Source organism: Chiloscyllium plagiosum, chromosome 21 (genome assembly GCF_004010195.1).
Source record: "Chiloscyllium plagiosum isolate BGI_BamShark_2017 chromosome 21, ASM401019v2, whole genome shotgun sequence".
Lineage (NCBI taxonomy): Eukaryota > Metazoa > Chordata > Chondrichthyes > Orectolobiformes > Hemiscylliidae > Chiloscyllium > Chiloscyllium plagiosum.
Window position 1 is genome coordinate 51,713,748 of NC_057730.1, and position 22,907 is coordinate 51,736,654.

Genomic DNA, 22,907 nt, shown 5'->3' on the forward strand with positions numbered 1-22,907 from the left:
GATGGGGCTGCTGTAAAACTGGCCATGACTTAGGACTCAGAAGGATAGAAAACAAACCCCTCTTTGCTCAAGTCTTACACAGCTCATTCTAACATCACTCTCAGGGGAGAGATCAGGTACATTCCTGCATTCAGTCTTGTGCCTGAATAGAGGTGACCCATTCGCTCTACATGGACCTGAAACGTTTAAATCACCAGCCTCAGCAAATGTGTTAAATGGAGCAAGGCTGCCTTTTAGTGTTTCCAGTTTCTGAATTTTCAGCTGAAGAAACTGCAGATGCTGGAAATGAGAAACTGCTGGAAAACCTCTGCAGGTCTGGCAGCTGAGTTTTTCCAGCAATTTCAGTTTTTGCTTCTGAATTTTCAGCTCCTCCTCTGTCACACTGTCCGTTAACTCCATCCCTTTAAGAGACTGACAACGATACTCTCCTACTCAGTCTCTCCCCATCTGGGTCTCAACTGGATTTATTAATAGCTAAGTAACGCAAAAGGCTGAGGGCATTTGTGGCACATTGGCAGTGTCCCTACCTCTGAACCTGGAAACCTGGGTTCAAGTCCCAACTGCTTCAGAGGGGTATCTTAATATGCCTGAACAGAGTGATTAGAAAATATCTGAGCCTCAAAGTTTGAGTGCTAATTTCACCAAGTATTCACTTGCTCTTAAAGCAAACAATTTAGAATGGATTTACACCTCCCATAACAGCCAGCCCAAACAGTCTGAGTTTTTTTTAAAGCCTTACTGCAAAGAATAGCTTGGAGAAAAAATATCAATGGGTGAAAATTTACATGAGCTCCAATAGGAGCAAACAATCTCCACCAACTAACGATTAGCACTCGGGGGCTCCTAAGTGCGTGCCAACTGTTAAAAGTAAAATCTGCCCTAGGTTCTATCAATACAAGGAAAACTAGCCATTTGGATACAGAACTGGCTCGAAGGTAGAAGACAGAGGGTGGTGGTGGAGGGATTCTTTTCAGACTGGAGGCCTGTGAACAGCGGTGTGCCACAAGAATTGGTGCTGGGTCTACTGCTTTTCGCCATTTATATAAATGATTTGGATGTGAACATAGGAGATGTAGTTAGTAAGTTTGCAGATGATACCAAAATTGGAGGTGTAGTATACAGCGAAGAAGGTTACCTCAGATTACAACAGGATCTTAATCAGATGGGCCAATGGACTGAGGAATGGCAGATGGAGTTTAATTTAGATAAATGTGAGGTGCTGCATTTGGGAAAGGCAAATCAGGGCAGGATTTATACACTTAGTGGGAAGGTCCTGGGGAGTGTTGCTGAACAAAGAAACTTTGGAGCGTGGGTTCATAGTTCCTTGAAAGTGGAATCGCAGGTAGATTGGAAAGTGAAGCAGTAGTGTTTGGTATGCTTTCCTTTATCGGTCAGAGTATTGAGTACAGGAGTTGGGAGGTCATGTTGTGGCTGTACAGGACATTGGTTAGGCCACTCTTGGAATACTGCGTGCAATTCTGGTCTCCTTCCTATCGGAAAGATGTTGTGAAACTTGAAAGGGTTCAGAAAAGATTTACAAGGATGTTGCCAGGGTTGGAGGATGTGAGCTATAGGGGGAGGCTGAATAGGATGGGGCTGTTTTCCCTGGAGCATTGGGTACTGAGGGGTGAACTTAGAGGTTTATAAATTCATGAGGGGCATGGCTAGAGTATGTAGACTACGTCTTTTCCCTGGGTTGGGAGAGTCCAGAACTAGAGGGTATAGGTTTAGGGTGAGGGAGGAATGATTTAAAAGGGACCTAAGGGGCAACTTTTTCACACAGAGCATGGTGCATGTATGGAATGAGCTGCCAGAGGAAGTGGTGGAGATGGTACAATTACATCATTTAAAAGGCATCTGGATGGGTATATGAATAGGAAGGGTTGAGAGGGAAATGGGCCAAATGCTGGAAAATAGGACTAGATTAGGTTATAATATCTGGTCAGCATGGACAAGTTGGACCAAAGGGTCTGTTTCTGTGCTGAACATCGCTATGACTCTAATGTGTTCCAGCAAAGTCACATTAAAATTATCCAGTTATTTGTAACTGGAAGAATGTAAACATGTTACATTCAGAGAATGTTCACTGGACTAATAGCTAGAATGAGCAGGTTGCCTTCTGAGGAAAGGTCAGACGAGGCTTGCATCTGCTGGAGTTCAGAACAGTGAGAGGCAACTTGATTAAAATATACAAGGTGCTGAACAGTAGGTAGCGTGACAACGCTGTGTCTTTAATAGGTGACTTTGTTCTTTGTTTTTGATGAGATGTTGTAAGGCAGAGGCACCAAACTGTCTACCAAGCCCACAAGGAGTAAGCAGCTTGGGAGGCCTTGGGCTTTTTGTAAAAAATTACTCCAGCCTGAATGGGTGTGGTAAGCTCGCTTAGATCAGGATTTCTGCATATGTGTTTTTTTGTCAGTAGCATCAGAAGCTATTGGGGTCTCAACAGAGTTGGAAGCTTCAGTGAATGTCTCTTGGCTGATATTCTCTCCGAATCTGGATGTACGTTTGCTCGCTGAGCTGTAAGGTTCGTTTTCAGATGTTTCATCACCACACTAGGCAACTCTCTTGGAATCTTCTGTTGATATTTTATTTCCCCCTGGATTGGAGAACTATATGTGAGAATCTGTGTCTGAATTCGCCTTTTTGGCAAGGGGTGTGTTTATGGGATGTTCATATATTGGAAAAGTTAATTTAGCAGTTGTTATTGTATCTATTATTCTGTTAAGTTTTCCAAAAAAATTATTCGAGATCCCTCTTTCTTTGGTAGTATTTTTAACTACAGTGTTTAAATAAATTGTGTTTTTGCTTAATGGCGAGTAGTTTGACCAGAGACATTGCATCTGGGACAGGCTCTTCACATTTGCCTTTAAAATAAGGAAAAGTTAGGGTCTAGGCTACCTTCGCACAATATTTTGACAGGGGTCTAGTCTGGCCCATAACAGCAGGGATGGAGTGGATCTTACGAGTCAATGCAGAACTAGGTATCACTGTTTAAATATCAGAGGTCACCCAATTTGAATAGAAATGAGGAGTCAACCTTTTTCACATTGGTGCAAATGAAATATGTATGCTTTAAATTAATGAAGCTATCGAGTGTTCAGAAATGTTCCCTTACTCTCTCAACTTCCTTTCACAGTCATTGGATGATATGGATATTCCTGGAAGCTGGATGTAGCAACGTACCCCGATATATAACACAGGTTACTAAGGGAAACACAACAATTTCTTCTTTCTACATCGAAGGGAGGGTTGGTAACATTTGCAGATATTGATCGTCTACACTGTGATTGTACTTACAGCTCAACATATTTATTTGGCTGTTTAGCTTGTCTAATGAAGGGCCCATTCTACTATATTTAAAAATTCAATTCAGAACAATTTAGGTTAGGTGATATAGCCAAGCAGTCAAAATGTCATAATTACGATTCTCCACGGCATCCTTGGGCTCTTGCAATACTAGACAGGCAAACACACATTCCAGACCACAGGGAGAAGGGAGACCGTGATTGGGAGATGCCGGTGTTGGACTGGAATGTACAAAGTTAAAAATCACACAACACCAGATTATAGTCCTACAGGTTTAATTGGAAGCACTAGCTTTCGGAGTGACGCTCCTTCATCGGGTGACAACCATCTGATGAAGGAGCGGTGCTCCGAAAGCTAGTGCTTCCAATTAAACCTGTTGGACTATAACCTGTTGTGAGATTTTTTAAATTATTAACGGCAGCTTAGTAGGTGAATGTCAGAAAATTACTCAGAATGCAAACTGAAAAACCTGAGGTAGACCATCACAAGGATATATTAAACAAACACTTTGGTAGCATCCCTGCCTCTGAGCCAGGGGGCCTGGTTCAAGTCCAATCCGCTCCAGAAGTGTGTAATAACATCAGTGAACAAGCTGACTGTAAAATACCTAAGACTGTACATTGGTTGCATAGCATGAGGATATGTATTGATATCATTGACCACATCACCAGAATGATGCTCCAACAAATCAGTGCTCAGTGAGAATATAACAAGGATGTACACAGGCATCCGTAGTTACACTACACAAAGGAGTGTGACAGCACTTGGCACTTTATGAGAATCTGTCTAGGTTTTGGTGAGTTCATATTGTAAACGTAAAATGTTTTCCTTACTTCGTTTCCAGAAGGTGAGTGTTCTCCATAATAAGATTCTCAACTTCCTTTCCCATTCCTGGAAGAGGCATAAATGGTTTTCGTTCAGTACCTGTATTAAGGTTCTTAATATTAAAGCACACAACGTACACATACAGACACTGATACCTACACGCACACACACACAAATAAGTAAAAATAGAAATGGATATTCCATTCAACACCTTCTCTAGCTAGTCACTGTTGACTCAAACTTTGCAGCTGGAAGTTATGATATTGTGAAATGCCTCATCATATTCATATTCATTCACACTTGAGAGCTGTGGTATAAAAGCATGACTGGAACATACAGACCTCCAACCACAGGTGAATTGTAGAAAGCACATGCAAGCCAGTGATTCCAGCAGCTTCTTTGTAATATATTATTTCATGGGATTCTGTCAGTCATTTAATAGCTGCTCAATTGTGACATTTCACAGATAATTCAACTGGGTTTAGATTTTGCCGTATAAAGAACAGTGAGGAAATAAAATGCCTCCATTTTCATTTTTCAAAAGGCAACTCTCCCTCCACCTGCAGTGTTTAAAGATTCAAGCAGCCAATCTCAGACCCACGAAATACTGGCTCAGAGCTGACCCCCTAGTCAGCATTTTCATTTTTTCTTTTGTTGCCTTTCCTTCCCCAGTAATGACAGGAGGCTCACAGTGCAATGTGACTCCAAGGATAGTAGAGGTCTTCCAGGATACAGCCAAGTGGTGGCTCCTCATACTATAGAGAAGGTGAGGACTGCAGATGCTGGAGATTAGAGTCGAGAGTATGATTCTGGAAAAGCACAGCAGGCAGCATCAGAGGAGCAGGAGAATCGACATTTCGGGCATAAGCCCTGCTGTGCTTTTCCAGCACTACACTCTCGACGCTCCTCATACCTTCCCTCATACACGAAGGGACAAAGGCTTAACTCAGCAACAGTGAGGACCCCCATCTTTACACTGCCTTTGATACAAAAATGCTACAAATCAAGGCACAGAAGGTGGATCAGAAATGGGCAGGGCAAACTTGGAAATCAGAAACAGAACAGAAGCCTGCTTGGGAAAATAGGGTATGAGGTTTCTGGGACAGGAGGCAGAGAAATGTGATAACGAAACTTCAGGATAGGATCCTGGTTGCTGAAAGCTTTGGGGAAAAGTCAGAGGACAATGTATAAAAGACCAGAGGCAGATGGGTTCCTGAGGTTCTGTGATGCTTGACTTTGGTTTCTCCCCCCCCCCCACCACCCTTTTTTATTGCCCAAAGCGAGGTGCTATAGCATTAGAAAATCAAAGGGAAATCAGATAAGGAGATCTCTGATTCGATTCACACCTCGATAGAACCACCCTCAAATTTTACTGCTGTTAGTGAGAGCTGTTCACCACTCCAATGTAAGGGGACACAGTGGAAACTGGTACAGCTGAAGTCGACTGAACTGTGCACTTTGCAGAGGGCCCTTCATAACCCATCATGTGAAGATGCTGGTGTTGGGCTGCGGTGGAGGAAGTCCGAAGAGACACGATACCAGGTGATTTCAAATAAATCTTTTGAACTACAACCTGTGGCCATGTGACCTCTGACTTTATAACCCAAACATAGCCCTCAACCCCAACAAAAACCAATTCAGAAACTACATTTCTGACGTTCAGAATCAGAGACAAACACCAGCATTCTGCCAACATTGCCTTTTCATCAAGAATAGGGGTAAGAGTTTGATTCTAACTAGATCCTTTTATAGTGTTTGAGGGATAGATACTGGCCAGGATACTCCCTTACCCTTTTTCAGACTGTGTCAGGGATGTTTCACACCCCACCTGAACAAGTAGCTAGGGACTTGGTTTAACATCTCATCGTAAGGATGACACTTTCAACATGTAGGGAACTTGAACCTCGTGGCTCAGAAATGAGAGTGCTACCCACTGAACTACAGCTGACGTTATGGGAGCAACCTCACACTGATTAACATTTACTGAATAAAACAACTAAAGCAGTTACTTGGAGACTAAAAACATTCAAGTAGGTGGCTTTGTTACACAAAACTTTCATTTTCAACAGAGACATGTGCTTGAACCAAAAGAAAATCAATTTTCCAGAAAGGTGAGAACTGTTGTGGTTTATCAACAAAATGTGCAACAAGTTGCACCAAAAAGTCAGGAAACGTAATGTTCATGTGATTTGGATACCTCAGAATCATCAATAACTGTAATTCTTAGACATTTTGCAAGTCTCCAGCACTTCTGCATGATGTTAATTTGTTTATTAAAGTTACATTTCCATCCAATCCACCGTAAATCTCTAGCTTGTACAAGCATCATTCTAACCAACTGTTACTGAGCTACAGTATTAGTTTATACAGCTTCTATACCCTACTTCAGGTCCATATCATCTCATATCAGCAACTATAGATATTTCTAATCAATCGGTTCAAATATGTTAAGATACATCTCTGACACACATGGAACTTGAACCATGACTCAGACAGCAACTCGATGACTGAACTACAACAGCTCCCTCAATAACTGTATTCACTCCTTTGATCATTCTTTGACTCCCCACTCTTCAAATCATTGCGCTGTGCAAGGGCTCAATTCATACTTTTTGATCTCATGTATTCGGAAGGACAAGGATTGATTAGGGACAGTCAACATAGCTTTGTGCACGGGAAATCATGTTTCACTGACTTGATTGAGTTTTTTTGAGGTAGTAACGAAGACGATTGAAGAGGACAGAGTGATGGACATGATCTATATGGACTTCAGTAAGGCGTTCAGCAAGGTTCCTCATGGTAGACTGCTAGCAAGGTTAGACCTTATGGAATACAGGGAGAACTAGCCATTTCGATACAGAACTGGCTTGAAGGTAGAGGATAGAGGGTGGTGCTAGAAAAGCACAAGTCAGGCAGCATCGGAGGAGCAGGAGAATCAACATTTTGGGCATAAGCCCTTCATCAGAAAGTGGAGGGTTGCCTTTCAGACTGGAGGCCTGTGACAAGTGGTGTGCCACAAGGATCAGTGCTGGCTCCACTACTTTTCATCATTTATATAAATTATTTAGATGGGAACACAGGAGGGATAGTTAGTAAGTTTGCAGCTAACACCAAATTGGTGGCGCAGTGGACAGCGAAGAAGGCTACCTCAGAGTACAACAGGACCTTGATCAGATGGGGCAAGAAGTGGGTAGGAGTTTAATTTAGATAAATGTGAGATGCTGCATTTTGGAAAGTCAGGACAGGATTTATACACTTAATGCTAAAGGTCCTGGGTAGTGTTGCTGAACAAAGAGACCTTGGAGTATATGTTCATAGTTTCTTGAAAGTGGAGTCGCAGGTAGACAGGATAGTGAAGGCGGTGTTTGGTATGCTTTCCATTATTGGTCAGAGTATTGAGTACAGGAGTTGGGAGGTCATGTTGCGGCTGTACAGGATATTGGTTAGGCCACTTTTGGAATACTGCATTCAATTCTGGTTTCTCTGCTATTGGATGATGTGAAATTTGAATGGGCTCAGAAAAGATTTACAAGGATGTTGCCAGGGTTGGAGGGTTTGAGCTGTAGGGAGAGACTGAATAGGCTGGGACTGTTTTCCCTGGAACATCGGAGGCTGAGGGGTGACCTTATAGAGGTTTACAGAATGATGGTGAGCATGGATAGGATAAATTGACATGGTATTTCCTCTGGGGTAGGAGAGTCCAAACTAGAGTGCATAGATTTAAGGCGAGAGGGGAATGATTTAAAAGGGACCTGAGGGGCAACATTTTCACTTAGAGGGTGGTACATGTATGGAATGAGTTGCCAGAGGAAATGGTGGAGGCTGGTACAATTACGACATTTAAAAGGCATCTGGATGGGTATCTGAATAGGAAGGGTGTAGAGGGATATGGTCCAAATAATGGCAAATGGGATTAGATTAATTTAGGATATTTGATCTGCCCCAAATGGTCTATCTCTGTGCTGTACAGCTCTGTGACTCAGAGTCTAAGTGAAGCTGAGGCACTGAAACAGACTATTATTCTAAAATCAGTCCATGCTTTTATTTGCTCTCCCCATGGGCAAAAAATTTCCTTTAGTGAGAACCATGAAAATCTGGTTTGTTTCAATTCTTAATAGTAGCAGTTTCAACCTGTTCGTCTAATGAAAACCATGAATATTCCTGATGTAGCCTCAGGAATTCCTTCACTGCTAAAGTTGCCTCAAAGTTTACTTTCTTCTTTTGCCTCCAAAAAAACACTTATTTTGAGCTCAAGAATTAATTCTCCAAAAAGCTCAAACCTCAAACCTCCAACTTCATATACCTCCTGGTTCTTTTGTTTCTGTCCTTCTTCAGTTTAGAACAATTACTATGGTCAACGTTTCTACAGACTTTGCTTAGTCTTTCTGAATGCAAAATTTTCCATCCTACACTCTTCACATCCTCCTGCTCCACTGTGATTGAATCAAAATGATAATTTTCTGAGCTAGTACAGCTGATACAAAGACAGAGTGCTGGGGAGATTCGGCAGATCTGGCAGCATCCCTGGAGAGGGAGAAGCAGAATTAACGTTTCGAGTCCAAAATGGTTCTTTTGCAGAACCGATAAAGTTGAGTGTGTGTGGGCTTTGGTGGATTTGAACCCTGATTTAGCCAATTCTGTCCTACTCATTCCCTCACCAACGCCCCGCCCCCCCCCCCCAATCCCTTGTCACCAGCATATAAATCATTTTCCAGTCTCTTTCAGTTCTTAAGACTCATACCAGACTCAAAAATGTTAACTCTCATTTCTTTCTCCACAGATGTGGAGTTTGTTTCTGCTTTTCTTGCAGATTTCCTGCATCCGCAGAATGTTATTTTTATTGCAGTATTATAGCATATTGTTGCAGCGATTACATAGTTATTATAACACTGCTGATAGCAACTCTCAGGACAAACAAAAGCTCGACAAGATTCTGCCCAGTTTCTCCACATCCCACTTAACATTGCCATGCCAACGGTTTTGGAGGGAGAGCAGCACATAAGACCCAGCAGATGGGTGGCCTTTCTGTTGCCGGTTTGTCTACCCCCAAGCTGTCTGACATTTCTTGGGTGATGTCCGGCTGCCAGCTCATTCTTGGAGCTTTTAAATAACCAACTAACGGTCACACCAGGTGTCATACCACCCCTGCTGGCAGTTTACCTTTTTCTTGAGGGGGGAGCACCCACGTCCATGCGAGAAGCTCAACGACTAGATCAGCGTGAGCTGGCATCTGGCAAGACGATTGGCAACTGGACCTCTTTCTGAGAGTGCCCTCTGTCTAGAGATTACACCCACCTACCCATTCTACCAGCCACACATCCTCTTGAACTCAGCATACCTCTCCCCCCATCCTAACCTAAAATGTTTTTTAATTCCTGAAGCATAATTCAAATTAACAGATCATTTAAAATTTTTAACACAATCATGACTTCATGTAGGCAACACTAGTAATTCTCTGGCACTGCCATTGATCAAGCTGAGGAATTTCCCTGCATATGAAGCATTAGGCAGTGGCAATGGAACAACAGGTGGCAGCAGCTGGGTGTTGAAGGGAGTCCACAACTGTACTATCTACATTTACTTCAAGCTCAAAGACGTGCCACAGCAACTCTAAACTGGAACACTCTTTAGCACAGAGACTGTGCATTAGGCTGCTTTACCAGGGACTCAGATTATTGCTTGTTCAAGAGTAGCCCACAAAACTTGCACCTGTCTGACCACCCTTTCTTTAAAAGCCTCTGCCTTTCTGTCTTCGACACCTCTTCAACAAACTTTGGATGACCTTTCCAAATAACTCCTCAGCTCTGGGAAGGAGCTTGCCAATGTTTTAGCCATGAGAAAGAAGAGACACAAAGACAAAGACAAAGCTTCATCAGGATTGGGAAGCAAGAACCAAACTTAGAAAGGGAACAACAATTTACACAGTCTTTCCTTTCCAAGTTTGGTTTTCTCTGTCCCTGTCCTCATGAAAGCAAGACAACAAAAACTTTGACGTCTACTATCTTTTAAAGTAATATTTATATTCTGTACTGCAAAGCTTTATTCCTGTGAAGTGTACATGAAAGTTGCTGCTTACAGTTCTGAGGAATCATCACTGGACCTGAAACATGAACTGATTTCTCTCCACAGATGCTGTCAGACCTGCTGAGCTTTTCCAGCAACTTCTGTTTTTGTTTCTGCTTACAAAGGCCTGTCTTAAAGGTTAAATTTCACGCACATGAATCAAGAGTTAAACCAGAGGTATATCCATACACACTGGGAATGAGCTAACAGTCGCAACAGTTGTGCACTGTAGTCGTCCCCTGAATACGAACAGAGTGTAGCTGCTGGGGATATCAGATGGCACCAGCATAGTTCTGTCTAAACCTTGGAAATCTTACAGACCATTTCCACCATTGCGTTGAGGTTTCTGACAGAAATCCCACCCAAATACCAACGATGCTCCTGCACCAGTGCAACGAGAAACAACAGCATTCATACCAGACAGAACGCAGTTCTCAAATGCATAGTTCTCTTAGCGAACTCCTCCACCAGAGAGTGGTGCACAGAACTTCATGCATCTCTGGCCTCTGTGCACCCATCTGTACGAGGCTGCCACATTATCCCACCTAAATGCCAAGGCTCTGTAATTGAATCACTCCTGCCTGTTGTTTCAGTAACTTTCGGGCCTGCTGGAGTGGGCTTCTGTTCTGAAGAGCACGCTGCATCTGTGCTGAGTGCAGCAATGCCCCTGTTTCCGGGCCACCCCTCACTGATGAAGGATGATTGTACAGGGAGCAGGTCACGCTAGCAGCAGTGGGGTCATGTGCACCTGTGACTGTTCTCTCAGTCCCATCATCTTGCAAAGTGAAACGTATCACAGCAGTCTGACCTTTCAGAAGAGGTACTCCTTCAAGGCAGGGGTGCCAAGCTTTAACAGGCTACAAGTTCACAAAGTAAATAAAGGTAAGACTTTATTATAGGCTTCTCACTCTTTTCTGTATTGAATGCTGGGGAGTGCCAACATCATAGTCCGTCAAAGAGGTTAAATCCCCTTGGGCTGTCCTTGGATACAATGACACTTCCTGCAGCATTCTTTTTAACAAAAGCATCGGTGCATTTAACATGAATAGATTAACACCTTCCTGGGAGGCTAAGCCGACATTTATTGCCCAAAGGACTGTTAGGAGTCATTCACATTGCTGTAGGTCTGGAGACCCCAGTCCAGGTAAGGTCAGATTTCCTTCTCTCAAGGACATTCGTGAACCAGATGGGTCTTTATGACAACTGAAGGCGGTCACCAATAGACCAGCTCTTTGTTCCAGAATTTACGGATTTCAAATTTCACCATGTCCCCAGAATAGAGGGCTGGGATTCTGGATCACTAAGCCATTGTCACTACCACTAGCCACCACAAAAATACATTTGCTGCAAATTTATTCATCATTCATGTACCGTCAATGCAAAGGATAATTTCAAACCCCTTTTACATTAACGTATTTGTAAGAACTCGAGACATCCTCTCCCTCATTTGAATGAGGTGTTTAACAGCGATGATAAACTCAGAATAATTTTTACTCCACATCCAGGCTTTGAACTGTGTTGTAGTTCAAATATGAACTGAAAGAAACCGGAACAGGAGGAGAGTAGATGGTCTGCTCTGCCATCCAACGGTATCACAGCTGATTTTAGACTATAACTCCATTTTCTCCCAGCCAATACCCACATCTCTTCAATCCCTGACAGGCCAGAGAACAGATTTGCAAGATGCAACGCCAACTCAGATTTTGGATTGATACTGAAATAAAAGTCTTCTCTCTTTCCCAGGGATTATAAAATAAAAGCCCACTCCCTTCGTACATTCCCTTAAAATGACTTTGAACTGTCATGACCAACAAATGAATAATCTCATTCAAAGGTATAGCCACAATAACAAGTGTTGGAAAATCGGAATGTTGTTAAAAGACAGTGTGGAGATTGGATTAGATCAGAGAGTCATAGAGATGTACAGTATGGAAACAGACCCTTCGGTCCAACCTGTCCACACCAACCAGATATCCCAACCCAGACCCACCTGCCAGCACTTGGCCCATATCCCTCCAAACTCTTCCGATTCATATACCCATCCAGATTCCTTTGAAATGTTGCAATTGTACCAGCCTCCACCACATCCTCTGGCAGCTCATTCCATACACATACCACCCTCTGTGTGAAAAAGTTGCCACTTAGGTCTCTTTTATCTCTTTCCCCTTTCATCCTAAGCCTATGCCCTCTCGTTCTGGACTCCCCGATCCCAGGGAAAAAGACTTATGTCTATTTATCCTATCCATGCCCCTCATGATTTTGTAAACCTCTATAAGGTCACCCCTCAGCCTCCGCGCTCCAGGAAAAACAGCCCGAGTCTATGCAACCTCTCCCTACAGCTCAGATCCTCCAACCCTGCCAACATCCTTATAAATCTTTTCTGAATCCTTTCAAGTTTCACAACATGCTTCTGATAGGAAGGAGACCGGGATTGCATGCAATATTCCAACAGTGGCCTAACCAATGTCCTGTACAGCCACAACATGACCTCCCAACTCCTGTACTCAATACTCTGACCAATAAAGGAAAGCATACCAAATGCCTTCTTCATTATCCTATCTACCTGCGACTCCACTTTCAAGGAGCTATGAACCTGCACTCCAAGGTCTCTTTGTTCAGCAACTCTCCCCAGGATCTTACCATTAAGTGTACAAGTCCTGCTAAGATTTACTTTCCCTAAATGCAGCACCTCACATTTATCTAAATTAAACTCCATCTGCCACTTCTCAGCCCATTGGCCCATATGGTCCAGATCCTGTTGTAATCTGAGGTAACCCTCTTCGCTGTCCACTACACCTCCAATTTTGGTGCCATCTGTAAACTTACTAACCATACCTCTTGTGCTCACATCCAAGTCATTTATATAAATGATGAAAAGTAGTGGACCCAGCACTGATCCTTGTGGCACTCCACTGGTCACAGGCCTCCAATCTGAAAATCAACTCTCCACCACCACCCTCTGTCTTTCCAAATACATGTACATCCTGTCCCTCAGGATTCCCTCCAACAACTTGCCCACCACCGACGTCAGGTTCACTGGTCTATAGTTCCCTGGCTTGTCCTTACCACCCTTCTTAAACAGTGGCACCACGTTAGCCAACCTCCAGTCTTCCGGCACCTCACCTGTGAATATCGATGATACAAATATGTCAGTGACAGGCTCAGCAATCACTTCCCTAGCTTCCCACAGAGTTATAGGGTACACCGGATTAGGTCCTGGGGATTTATCCACTTTTTTGCATTTCAAGACATCCAGCATTTCGTCCTGTGTAACATGGACATTTTTCTAGTTGTCAAATCTATTTCCCTACATTTTTTATCTTCCATGCCCTTTTCCATAGTAAATACTGATGCAAAATACTTGTTTAGTACCTGTACCATCTCCTGCAACTCCACACAAAGGCCACCTTGCTGATCTTTGAGGGGCCCTATTCTCTCCCGAGTTACCCTTTTGTCTTTAATGTATTTGTAAAAACTCTTTGGATTCTCCTTAACTCTACTTGCCAAAGCTATCTCATGTCCCCTTTTTGCCCTCCTGATTTCCCTCTTAAGTATACTCCTACTTCCTTTATACTCTTCTAAGGATTCACTCGATCTATCCTGTCTATACCTGACATATGCTTCTTTCTTTTTCCTAACAAACCCTCAATTTCTTTAGTCATCCAGCATTCCCTATACCTACCAGCTTTTCCTTTCATCCTAACAGGAATTTATTTTCTCTGGACTCTCATCTCATTTCTGAAGGCTTCCCATTTTCCAGCTGTCCCTTTACTTGCAAACATCTGCCCCCAATCAGCTTTTGAAAGTTCTTGCCTAATACCATCAAAATTGGCCATTCTCCAATTTAAAACTTCAACTTTTTGATCTGATCTATCCTTTTCCATCACTATTTTCAAACTAATAGAATTATGGTTGCTGGCCCCAAAGTGCTCCCCCACTGACACAGTGGTCCAAATATGAATGGAAGTGATGAGAGTGCTCATATCGACTTTGGCACATCAGGGCCAGCTAGCTCTGCCGGATGTGATCCGGCAATTGTGCCGACAGTCTTGCCTTATTTCCCAAGAGTAGGTCAAGTATTGCACCTCCTCTAGTAGGTACATCCACATACTGAATCAGAAAATTTTCTTGTACACACTTAACAAAATCCTCTTCATCTATACCCTTAACACTTTGTCAGTCCTAGTCTACATTTGGAAAGTTGAAATCCCCTACATAACTGACATCTCCTTACAAGTTTGTTTCTAAATTTCTCGCTGACTATTAGGGAGTCTATAATACAATCCAATAAGGTTATCATCCCTTTCTTATTTCTCAGTTCCAACCAAATAACTTCCCTGGATGTATTTCCGGGCATATCCTCCCTCAGCACAGTTGTAATGCTATCCCTTATCAAAAATGCTACTCCCCCTCCTCTCTTGCCTCCCTTTCTATCCTGGAACATTAAGCTGCCAGTCCTGCCCATCCCTCAGCCATGTTTCTGTAATTGCTATGATAGCCCAGTCCCATATTCTTAACCATGACCTGAGTTCATCTGTCTCTTGCATTGAAATAAATGCAGTTTAATTTATTAGTCCTACCTTATCCCTGCCTGCCCTGTTTGACTCACTTCTATTCTCAACTGTACCAGTCTCAGATTGATGTCTTTCCTCACTATCTCCCTGGGTCCTACATACCCCCACTTTACTGGTTTAAATCCTCCCAAGCAGCTTTAGCCAATCTCCCTGCCAGTATATTAGTCCCCTTCCAATTTAGGTGCAATCCATCCTTCTTTTACAGGTCACTGCTACCCCAATACAGCTTCCAATGATCCAAAAATGTGAATCCTTCTCCCATACACCAGCTCCTCAGCCATGCATTCATCTGCTCTGTCCTTCTATTCCTGCCCTCACTAGCTCGTAGCACTGGGAGTAATCCAGATATTACTACCCTTGAGGACCTCCTTTTTAAATTGCTGCCTAACTCTCTCTAATCTCCCTTCAGAGTCTCAACCTTTTCCCTTCCTATGTCGTTGGTTCCAATGTGGACAATGACCTCTTGCTGGTCCCTCTCCCCCCTGAGAACATTCTGCACCCTCTCTGAGACATCCTCGATCCTGGCACCAGGGAAGCAAGACACCATTCTGATTTTTCGCTGCTGACCACAGACATGTCTGTCTGTACCTCGGACTAGACAGTCCCCTAAGACAATCAATCGTTTGGAACCAGACGTACCTCTCATTACATTAGAGCCAGTCTCAATACCAGAAACTTGGCTGTTCGTGCTACATTCCCCTGAGAATCCATCACCCCCTACATTTTCCAAAACAGCATACCTGTTTGAAATGGGGATCGCCACAGAAAACTCCTATGCTACCTGCCTACCTCTCTTACCTTTCTTGGAGTTAACCCATCTGTGTGACTGTAACGGAGAATTTACCCCCTTCCTATAACTGCCATCCATCACATCCCCTTGCTCTTGTAAATCCCTCATTGCTTCTCCAACCAATCCATTCAATCTGATAGGATTCGCAACCAACAGCATTTATTGCAGATAAAACCTTAGTAACCTGTAAACTCTCCCTAAACTCGCACATTCGACAAGAGCAGCATATCACTCTACTAAGGGCCATTTTTGTTTCGTTCAATCTACACACCCAGAAAATAGCACTGTCTTATTCCTCTACAGAACACTGCTCCAGGTTAAATTAATACTTATGGCTTATATTTTAAGTTTAATCAAGAGACATAGTTCTATAAAACATACAATCAAGAAAGAACCCACTCTACTCACTACTGCAGACTTATTTTAAGGCCATTCTTAAAACATCCACTTATCTGTCTCTGTGCTATGACTTCCCCCAACAGGTGCGTCTAAGGTCAGTTGTGAATTTCACTGTTTTTTAATTTTCCCAGATGCACTCCGATGTCCAGCAATACATGAATTCAACGAAAAAGGCAGTTACAGATAACTCTGTCAGTTAGCAGTGTGGGCTTCTTTCTCTGTCTCTCCTGTACTGACCTCACCATATGCTTCCTTCGTCTGTTCTTCTCCCTTTTAAAAGTGCTGTTGTTTTGACTTTTTTTTCTCCAAAGTTCCAAAACAATGCAACAGCATATAAAATACTAATTGCTACTCCTGGAATTCGAGGAAATCACCTGAAAAAAGGAGCAGCTGTAACAGCCAGCAATTCTTCCTGTCTTCCATCTTGGATTTGTTGAGAGGATTACTTGGTGGAAAATGGTGACACTGTAATCATTGCTTCAGAATCAAGATGGCAATGTTAATATACAGGGGGGTGTGTTCCAAGCCCATCATGGTAGCTGGTGGAATTTAAATTCAATTAAAACCTGGAATTGAAGGCTAGTCTCAAAAATGTTGAGAATGACATTACCATTGATTGTTATAAAAGCCCAACTGTTTCAACAGAATTTTTCAGGGAAGTAAACCTGCAATCATTAACCTGATCTGACCAACAAGTAAATCCAGAAGAATGTGATTAAGACATGATTTCGTTCAAACATATGGGATTGTTGACAGGGTAAATGCTGAGAGGATGTTTCCCCTCATGGGAAAGACTAGGACCAGAGGGCACAGTCTCAGAATAAAGGGGCACCAATTTAAGACTGAAATGTGGAGGAATTTCTTCTCTCAGAAGATTGTCTGTCTTTGGAACTCCTTTCCATGGACAGCTGTGGGTGCACAGTCTTTGGGTATATTCAAGGCTGAGATAGATAAATTCTTGGTCAGGAGGGAATCGTGTGTACGAGGAAAGGACAGGTAAGTGAATGTGAGGAATGTCAGATCAGCCATGGTTCTATTGAATGGTGGAGCGGGCTCAAGGGGCCGAATGGTCTGTTCCTACTTATTATGCTCTTACGGGATCTGGCAATTGTGTCCAAGTGAGAACGTAAATGCTTTCATCAGATATACTGCGGGAAATGTTCTTATAACTAACAACATAACTTATCAGCATTATTTGTGCTGAGAAAGGGTCACCAGACCTGAACCATTAACTCTGACTTCTCTTCACAGATGCTGCCAGACCTGCTGAGTTTTTCCAGCAACCTCTGCTTTTGTTTCTGATTTACAGTGTTCGCAGTTCTTTCGGTTTTTAACTTATCAATTTGATGAGTAAAGCTGAAGTCGACTGAAACTGTAAATTATAAGTGTCGTTGTCATAACATTTCCTCTGTCGGTCAAAAAAATTACATCAATCCTTAAAATATAATGTTTACAACATACATGAGCATGAGTGTAAAACAGAAATTGTTGAAAAATCTCAGCAGGTCTGGCACCATCTATGGAGAGAAGTCAGGGTTAACATTTTTGGTTGAGTGACCCTTCTTCAGAGTTGCTGATAGCTATGAAAAAGTTGTTTTTTATGAAGAGGGTATGGGAGTGGGAGGGGGTAAGGAATAAACAATAAGTGGGAATGGAGCCCAAAGAGAGAGAGAAGAGCAGTTGGACAGACGAAAGACAATGATCAGTCTAAGAGATTAAGTAGCCATACTTTGTGTGTAATAGCTGACCGCATGATAAGGTCATGTGTGTGCGTGTGTATGTATGTATGCTGGGGTTGGGGGGGGATTTATACATGGGAGAAGGTGTCCCAGGTATGAGAATTAACAGCTAACTGCAGTCCAAAATACTGAAAGCTCTCATTCAAAAGCATACCACAAGATTTTTAATATCAGTGCCCCGGTTTTACTTTCCCTTGCTGTGTTTTAGAATATAGAACAGTACAGCACAGTCGAGGTCCTTCGACCCTCAATGTCATGCCAGCCTTTTATCCTATTCTAAGATCAGACTAAACTACATAGCCTTAATTGAACTATCCACCATGTGCTTATCCAAGAGTCGCTTAAATGTCCCTAAAAATGATAATTATCTCCTAATCAAACTGTTCAGGCAAGTTATTACCTGTCTCTGGAGCAGGTGGGATTTGAACTCAGATCTCCTAACTCAGGAGGTACATACACTACCACTGCATCATCTTTCTTGCAGGTTTATACTTCTAAGTTAAATTCAATGCATGCGTCATTTCCACGTTGAAACCCAATCAGGGTCCGCCTCACCTTCTTTGTAATAAAAATCAACGAACTCAGAACCAGGACCTAAGTCAGAACCTTTCAGTTGTGTAAGGCCACTTTGTGACCTTGGACGGGAGCTCAATATCTTTTGTAAATCCGATTCTGAACATACAAAATTAATTGCTGGTTCTCAACTCCACAGAAAGTGCAACCCACCCCAGAATAATCTCTTCCAACCACTTCTGTTGGGCAGAGGGTACAAAAGCTTAAACACACGCACCAGATTGGAGAGCAGCTTCTTCCCCGCTGTTGTTAGAGTGCTGAATAGATCTCTCGAATTTCAAATTTACGGTTGATCTCACTCTCCGTGCACCTTTTCTGCAGCCGTATCTTGGTGTTCGAGGTGAGCTACTGGCATGGATTGAGGATTGGCTGTCTGACAGGAGGCAAAGAGCTGGGATAAAAGGTCTTTTTCAGAATGGCAGCCGGTGACAAGCGGTGTCCCACAGGGTTCAGTGTTGGGGCCCCAGCTGTTCACGTTATATATTAATGATCTGGATGAAGGGACTGGGGGCATTCTAGCAAAGTTTGCCGATGATACAAAGTTAGGTGGACAGGCAGGTGGTACTGAGGAAGTGGGGAGGCTGCAGAAGGATCTAGACAGTTTGGGAGAGTGGTCCAGGAAATGGCTGATGGAATTCAATGTGAGCAAATGTGAAGTCTTGCACTTTGGAAAAAAGAATACAAGCATGGACTACTTTCTAAACGGTGAGAAAATTCATAAAGCCAAAGTACAAAGGGATCTGAGAGTGCTAATCGAGGATTCTCTAAAGGTAAACATGCAGGTTGACTCCGTGATTCAGAAAGCAAATGCAATGTTGTCATTTATCTCAAGAGGGTTGGAATATAAAAGCAGTAATGTGCTACTGAGCCTTTATAAAGCTCTGGTTAGGCCCCATTTGGAGTACTGTGTCCAGTTTTGGGCCCCACACCTCAGGAGGGACATACTGGCACTGGAGCGTGTCCAGCAGAGATTCACACAGATGATCCCTGGAATGGCAGGTCTAACATACGAGGAACGGCTGAGGATCCTAGAATTGTATTCATTGGAGTTTAGAAGGTTAAGGGGAGATCTAATAGAAACTTACAAGATAATACATGGCTTGGAAAGGGTGGACGCTAGGAAATTGTTTCCGTTAGACGAGGAGACTAGGACCCGTGGGCACAGCCTTAGAATTAGAGGGGGTAAATTCAGAACAGAAATGCGGAGACATTTCTTCAGCCAGAGGGTGGTGGGCCTGTGGAATTCATTGCCGCGGAGTGCAGTGGAGGCCGGGACGCTAAATGGCTTCAAGGCAGAGATTGATAAATTCTTGATGTCACAAGGAATTAAGGGCTACGGGGAGAATGCAGGTAAGTGGAGTTGAAATGCCCATCAGCCATGATTAAATGGCGGAGTGGACTTGATGGGCCGAATGACCTTACTTCCACTGCTATGTCTTATGGTCTTATCTTTGTATTCCTTGCTCTGTTCTATTACCTGAATGCACTTTGAATGGTATGACCTGCCTGCAGTGCACGCAAAACAAAACTTTTCACTGTACTTAAGTACATGTGACAATAATTAATCAAATAAAAATGCTTCTTGCTTACATAGGGGGAAACAATCACCTAGTGGTATTATCACTGAACTTTTAATCTAGAGACCCAGACAATGTTCCGAGGACCCAGGTTCGAATCCAGTCATGGAATTCCAGAAAATGGAATTAAGAGTCTAATGCTCAATTGTTGGAAAAACCTATCTGGCTCACTAATGTCCATTAGGGAATGAAACTGCCACCATGTGATACTAGACCCTTGATTCTTAACTGCCCTCTGGGCAATTAGGGATGGGTAATAAATGCTGGCCTAGTCAGCAACAGCCTCATCCCATGAGTGAATAAAGAAAAAATAAATTATTTCCAAACCCAACTTCTTGAAGAGTCAAATGTCTTTTGCTCAGGTAAAGCAAAGACTGCTCTCATTGCGCCACAAAACAGCATCACAGTTGTTACTGTTCGGAGGAAGAGTTACTGAACCCAAAACATTAACTCTGACTTTTCTTCACAGACCTGCTGAGCTTTCCCAGCCATTTCTGTTTTTGCTTCTGATTTCCAGCATCCACAGTTCTTTCGGTTTTTTTATTTAGCAATACTGCTGAGTTTCACACTCGGCCATAGCAGTTCTACCACAGAGTCGTAGTGCTCTCTGCACATACACAATCATATGCTGGTCTGCACGTTATATGGGCTGGTGTTGAAGGGTCAATTCATGCCAAAAAGTTAAATACTTGTTCAAGATAATTAGTTCATGAGTAATCCTTACGACAACTGCATTTTTCACTCAATGTTCGTGGTGTCACACTGAGATCAGAGGCACAGCACACTTCATTGTGGATGACCTGAAAAAGTCTCACATTCAAATATCAAAACTTATCAACAACCTTTAACTGTCTCCAATTCAGAAAAATCCTCTTAAGCCACATCGCCACTCTTTTTTTTAAAATCAATGTGCGTATCCAACGTAACTTTCAACATCAAGCCACCTGAAGAATTAATTCCATCATTTGCTACAACCTAAGCCAGACAGTTTCATTAAAGAAGTGTTTCCCAGCTTTAATCTCATTCATTAACATTTGATATATGCAGGCAAAGTGAGCACTAGTTGTTGGCAAGGCGACAGGTTAAGTATTAGATTCTATACAATACTTGATTTAGAAACTGAAAATGCACTAGGTATAGCATTCAGGTGCATGCGCGAAAATGAGAAAATCTTTCCTAATTCTTTTTAAAAAAATTAAATCTCTCAGCTTGAAATGAAAGTTATTCTTAGGAGAACTGACTGAGCAGTCAGAGGCAGTGTTACAGATCGTTAAACCAGTGATTTACTGGATTCAGAGCATTTACAATCAGAACAAACTTAAGTATAATTTCAATTCAATTTAACAATAACCAGCGTAACTTCTTTCAATGATCACTCTTCGTCAAAAACCGATTCAAACTAACTGCTCTGGAGTAACACGCATTAGATTTCAATCAAATTAAAGCACATATTGTCAATTCAACGACCTCCTTTAAAGACACCCATTTTTGAAACATTCAGGGAAAGAACACTCTGTGGTGGATGGTTCTTAGTCTGCCTGAAAATTAAGTGAAAATTTGGGGAATCAAAGTAGCATGTGAACAGGAATGTCAGCCAACAGCAGTGATACATCACAAACTAGGAACGCAAAGACACAACCAAACTGGAAAGATCAAAATGCAAGCAGCCACCATTTCCCAGCCTTTCACTACACTACAAAAGCAAAAAGGGAAAAAAAACTCCAAAAAAGTGTATGAAGATGTATGAAGGAAGAAGGAGAAATGGTGGCAGGAACCTTACCGAAGAAATCATCACGAACTAAGAGGGCAGTCCGATATGGGCGGGAGTAAGCGAGCAGAAAAGAGAGAGAAAAGCCATTATATGCACTGGTTCACAGTTTGTCAGCCTTCACATTGATCTGACTGCTGATAAACTTTCCACTGCTCCTCTGCACTGTGATACATCTCGTGAGGTGAATGCACCACTACCCTTCCAGGATTACTGACTGCCCCATGCACAGAGGGTCACAAGGGCCTGGAGGGGGTAGCAGGGGGGAGAGGGGGGGAGCTGGGCCAGATTGTTCTTGGGTGAAGCAGACACACATGTTTCTGGCAGGCCAACTCTGCACCCAACTGTCACAGGGGGAAAGGAAGCTGAGCGCTGCGGAAGACGTGCCAGGGAGTCTGCTCTTTGCCCACAGTGCAGACTCATTTCACACTCGGGACATAATCTGAGGTGCACGACTGAGAGGGAGTGCCAGAGACAGACAGTCCCAGGAATGTTCAGCGTGTGTAACTTGGATTTACTCCAAGGTGTTCCCCCCACTGTAACTTTGCCAAGGTTTGGCAGCAGGAAGATGGTTACATCGCCCGCTCAGTGAAGTCAGGGGCAGCTCCAGCCAATGGTGGTAGGTGACAATCTCAGAGACAAAGGCTCTTAAATTCAAGGGAACATCAGCTTGACGTTGTTTTCTCGGATCAGAAATGCACAAAGGCCCATCTGGATTGCTAAAAGCATCAGGACTCTGAAAGATGAAAGCCTTCTGGTTTTCCAGCACCCTCTGGAGTCATTACAGAATGACTGCGCCGGTATAGTCCCCAAGTCCCAAGGATGTGTATTCTCTCTTTTCAAGATTAAGTCAAAAATGAGAAATCATTTTTTTTCCCTGAATATTGAGGGTGAGGATGAGGGGTGGGACAGTTCTGCAAGACCAAGTATCTCAAGCAAGGACACCAACCCAAGTTCAGCACTCACTCACCATCCCTCCTCCATTTCAATAAGTGTATGCGTAATTGCATCCCACTCAAAATGAGGAAAACTTAAAACAGAAGCAAAAAACACTGGAGGTGCTGGGCAGTTAACTGTGGAGACAGAAACAAGTTAATGTCTCAGGATAATGATTCTTCATTAGCTGAGAGGCCTGAAACATGAACCATTTCTCTCTCCACAGATGCTGCCAGGGAAGCTGGGAATTTATAGAAGTCCCCAGTTTTTATTTCAAGGTCCAGCATCTGTAGTATTTTGTTTTTCAGAGACTCGAGCTGAACATGAAGGATGACATGGAGGGAGGTATCGACC

General features: G+C 42.9%; 1 protein-coding gene across 1 annotated transcript in view; it reads right to left on the bottom strand.

Annotated features, from left to right (window-relative positions):
• Positions 1-22,907, bottom strand: part of mapk8ip3 (mitogen-activated protein kinase 8 interacting protein 3) — a 179,866-nt gene that overhangs the window by 88,497 nt on the left and 68,462 nt on the right. The window contains exons 11-12 of the mRNA XM_043711093.1: positions 21,630-21,647; positions 4,143-4,200 (exon numbers count right to left, since the gene is read on the bottom strand). Of these exons, the coding sequence (XP_043567028.1) occupies positions 4,143-4,200; positions 21,630-21,647 (76 nt within the window). The remainder of the gene's footprint in view (positions 1-4,142; positions 4,201-21,629; positions 21,648-22,907) is intronic.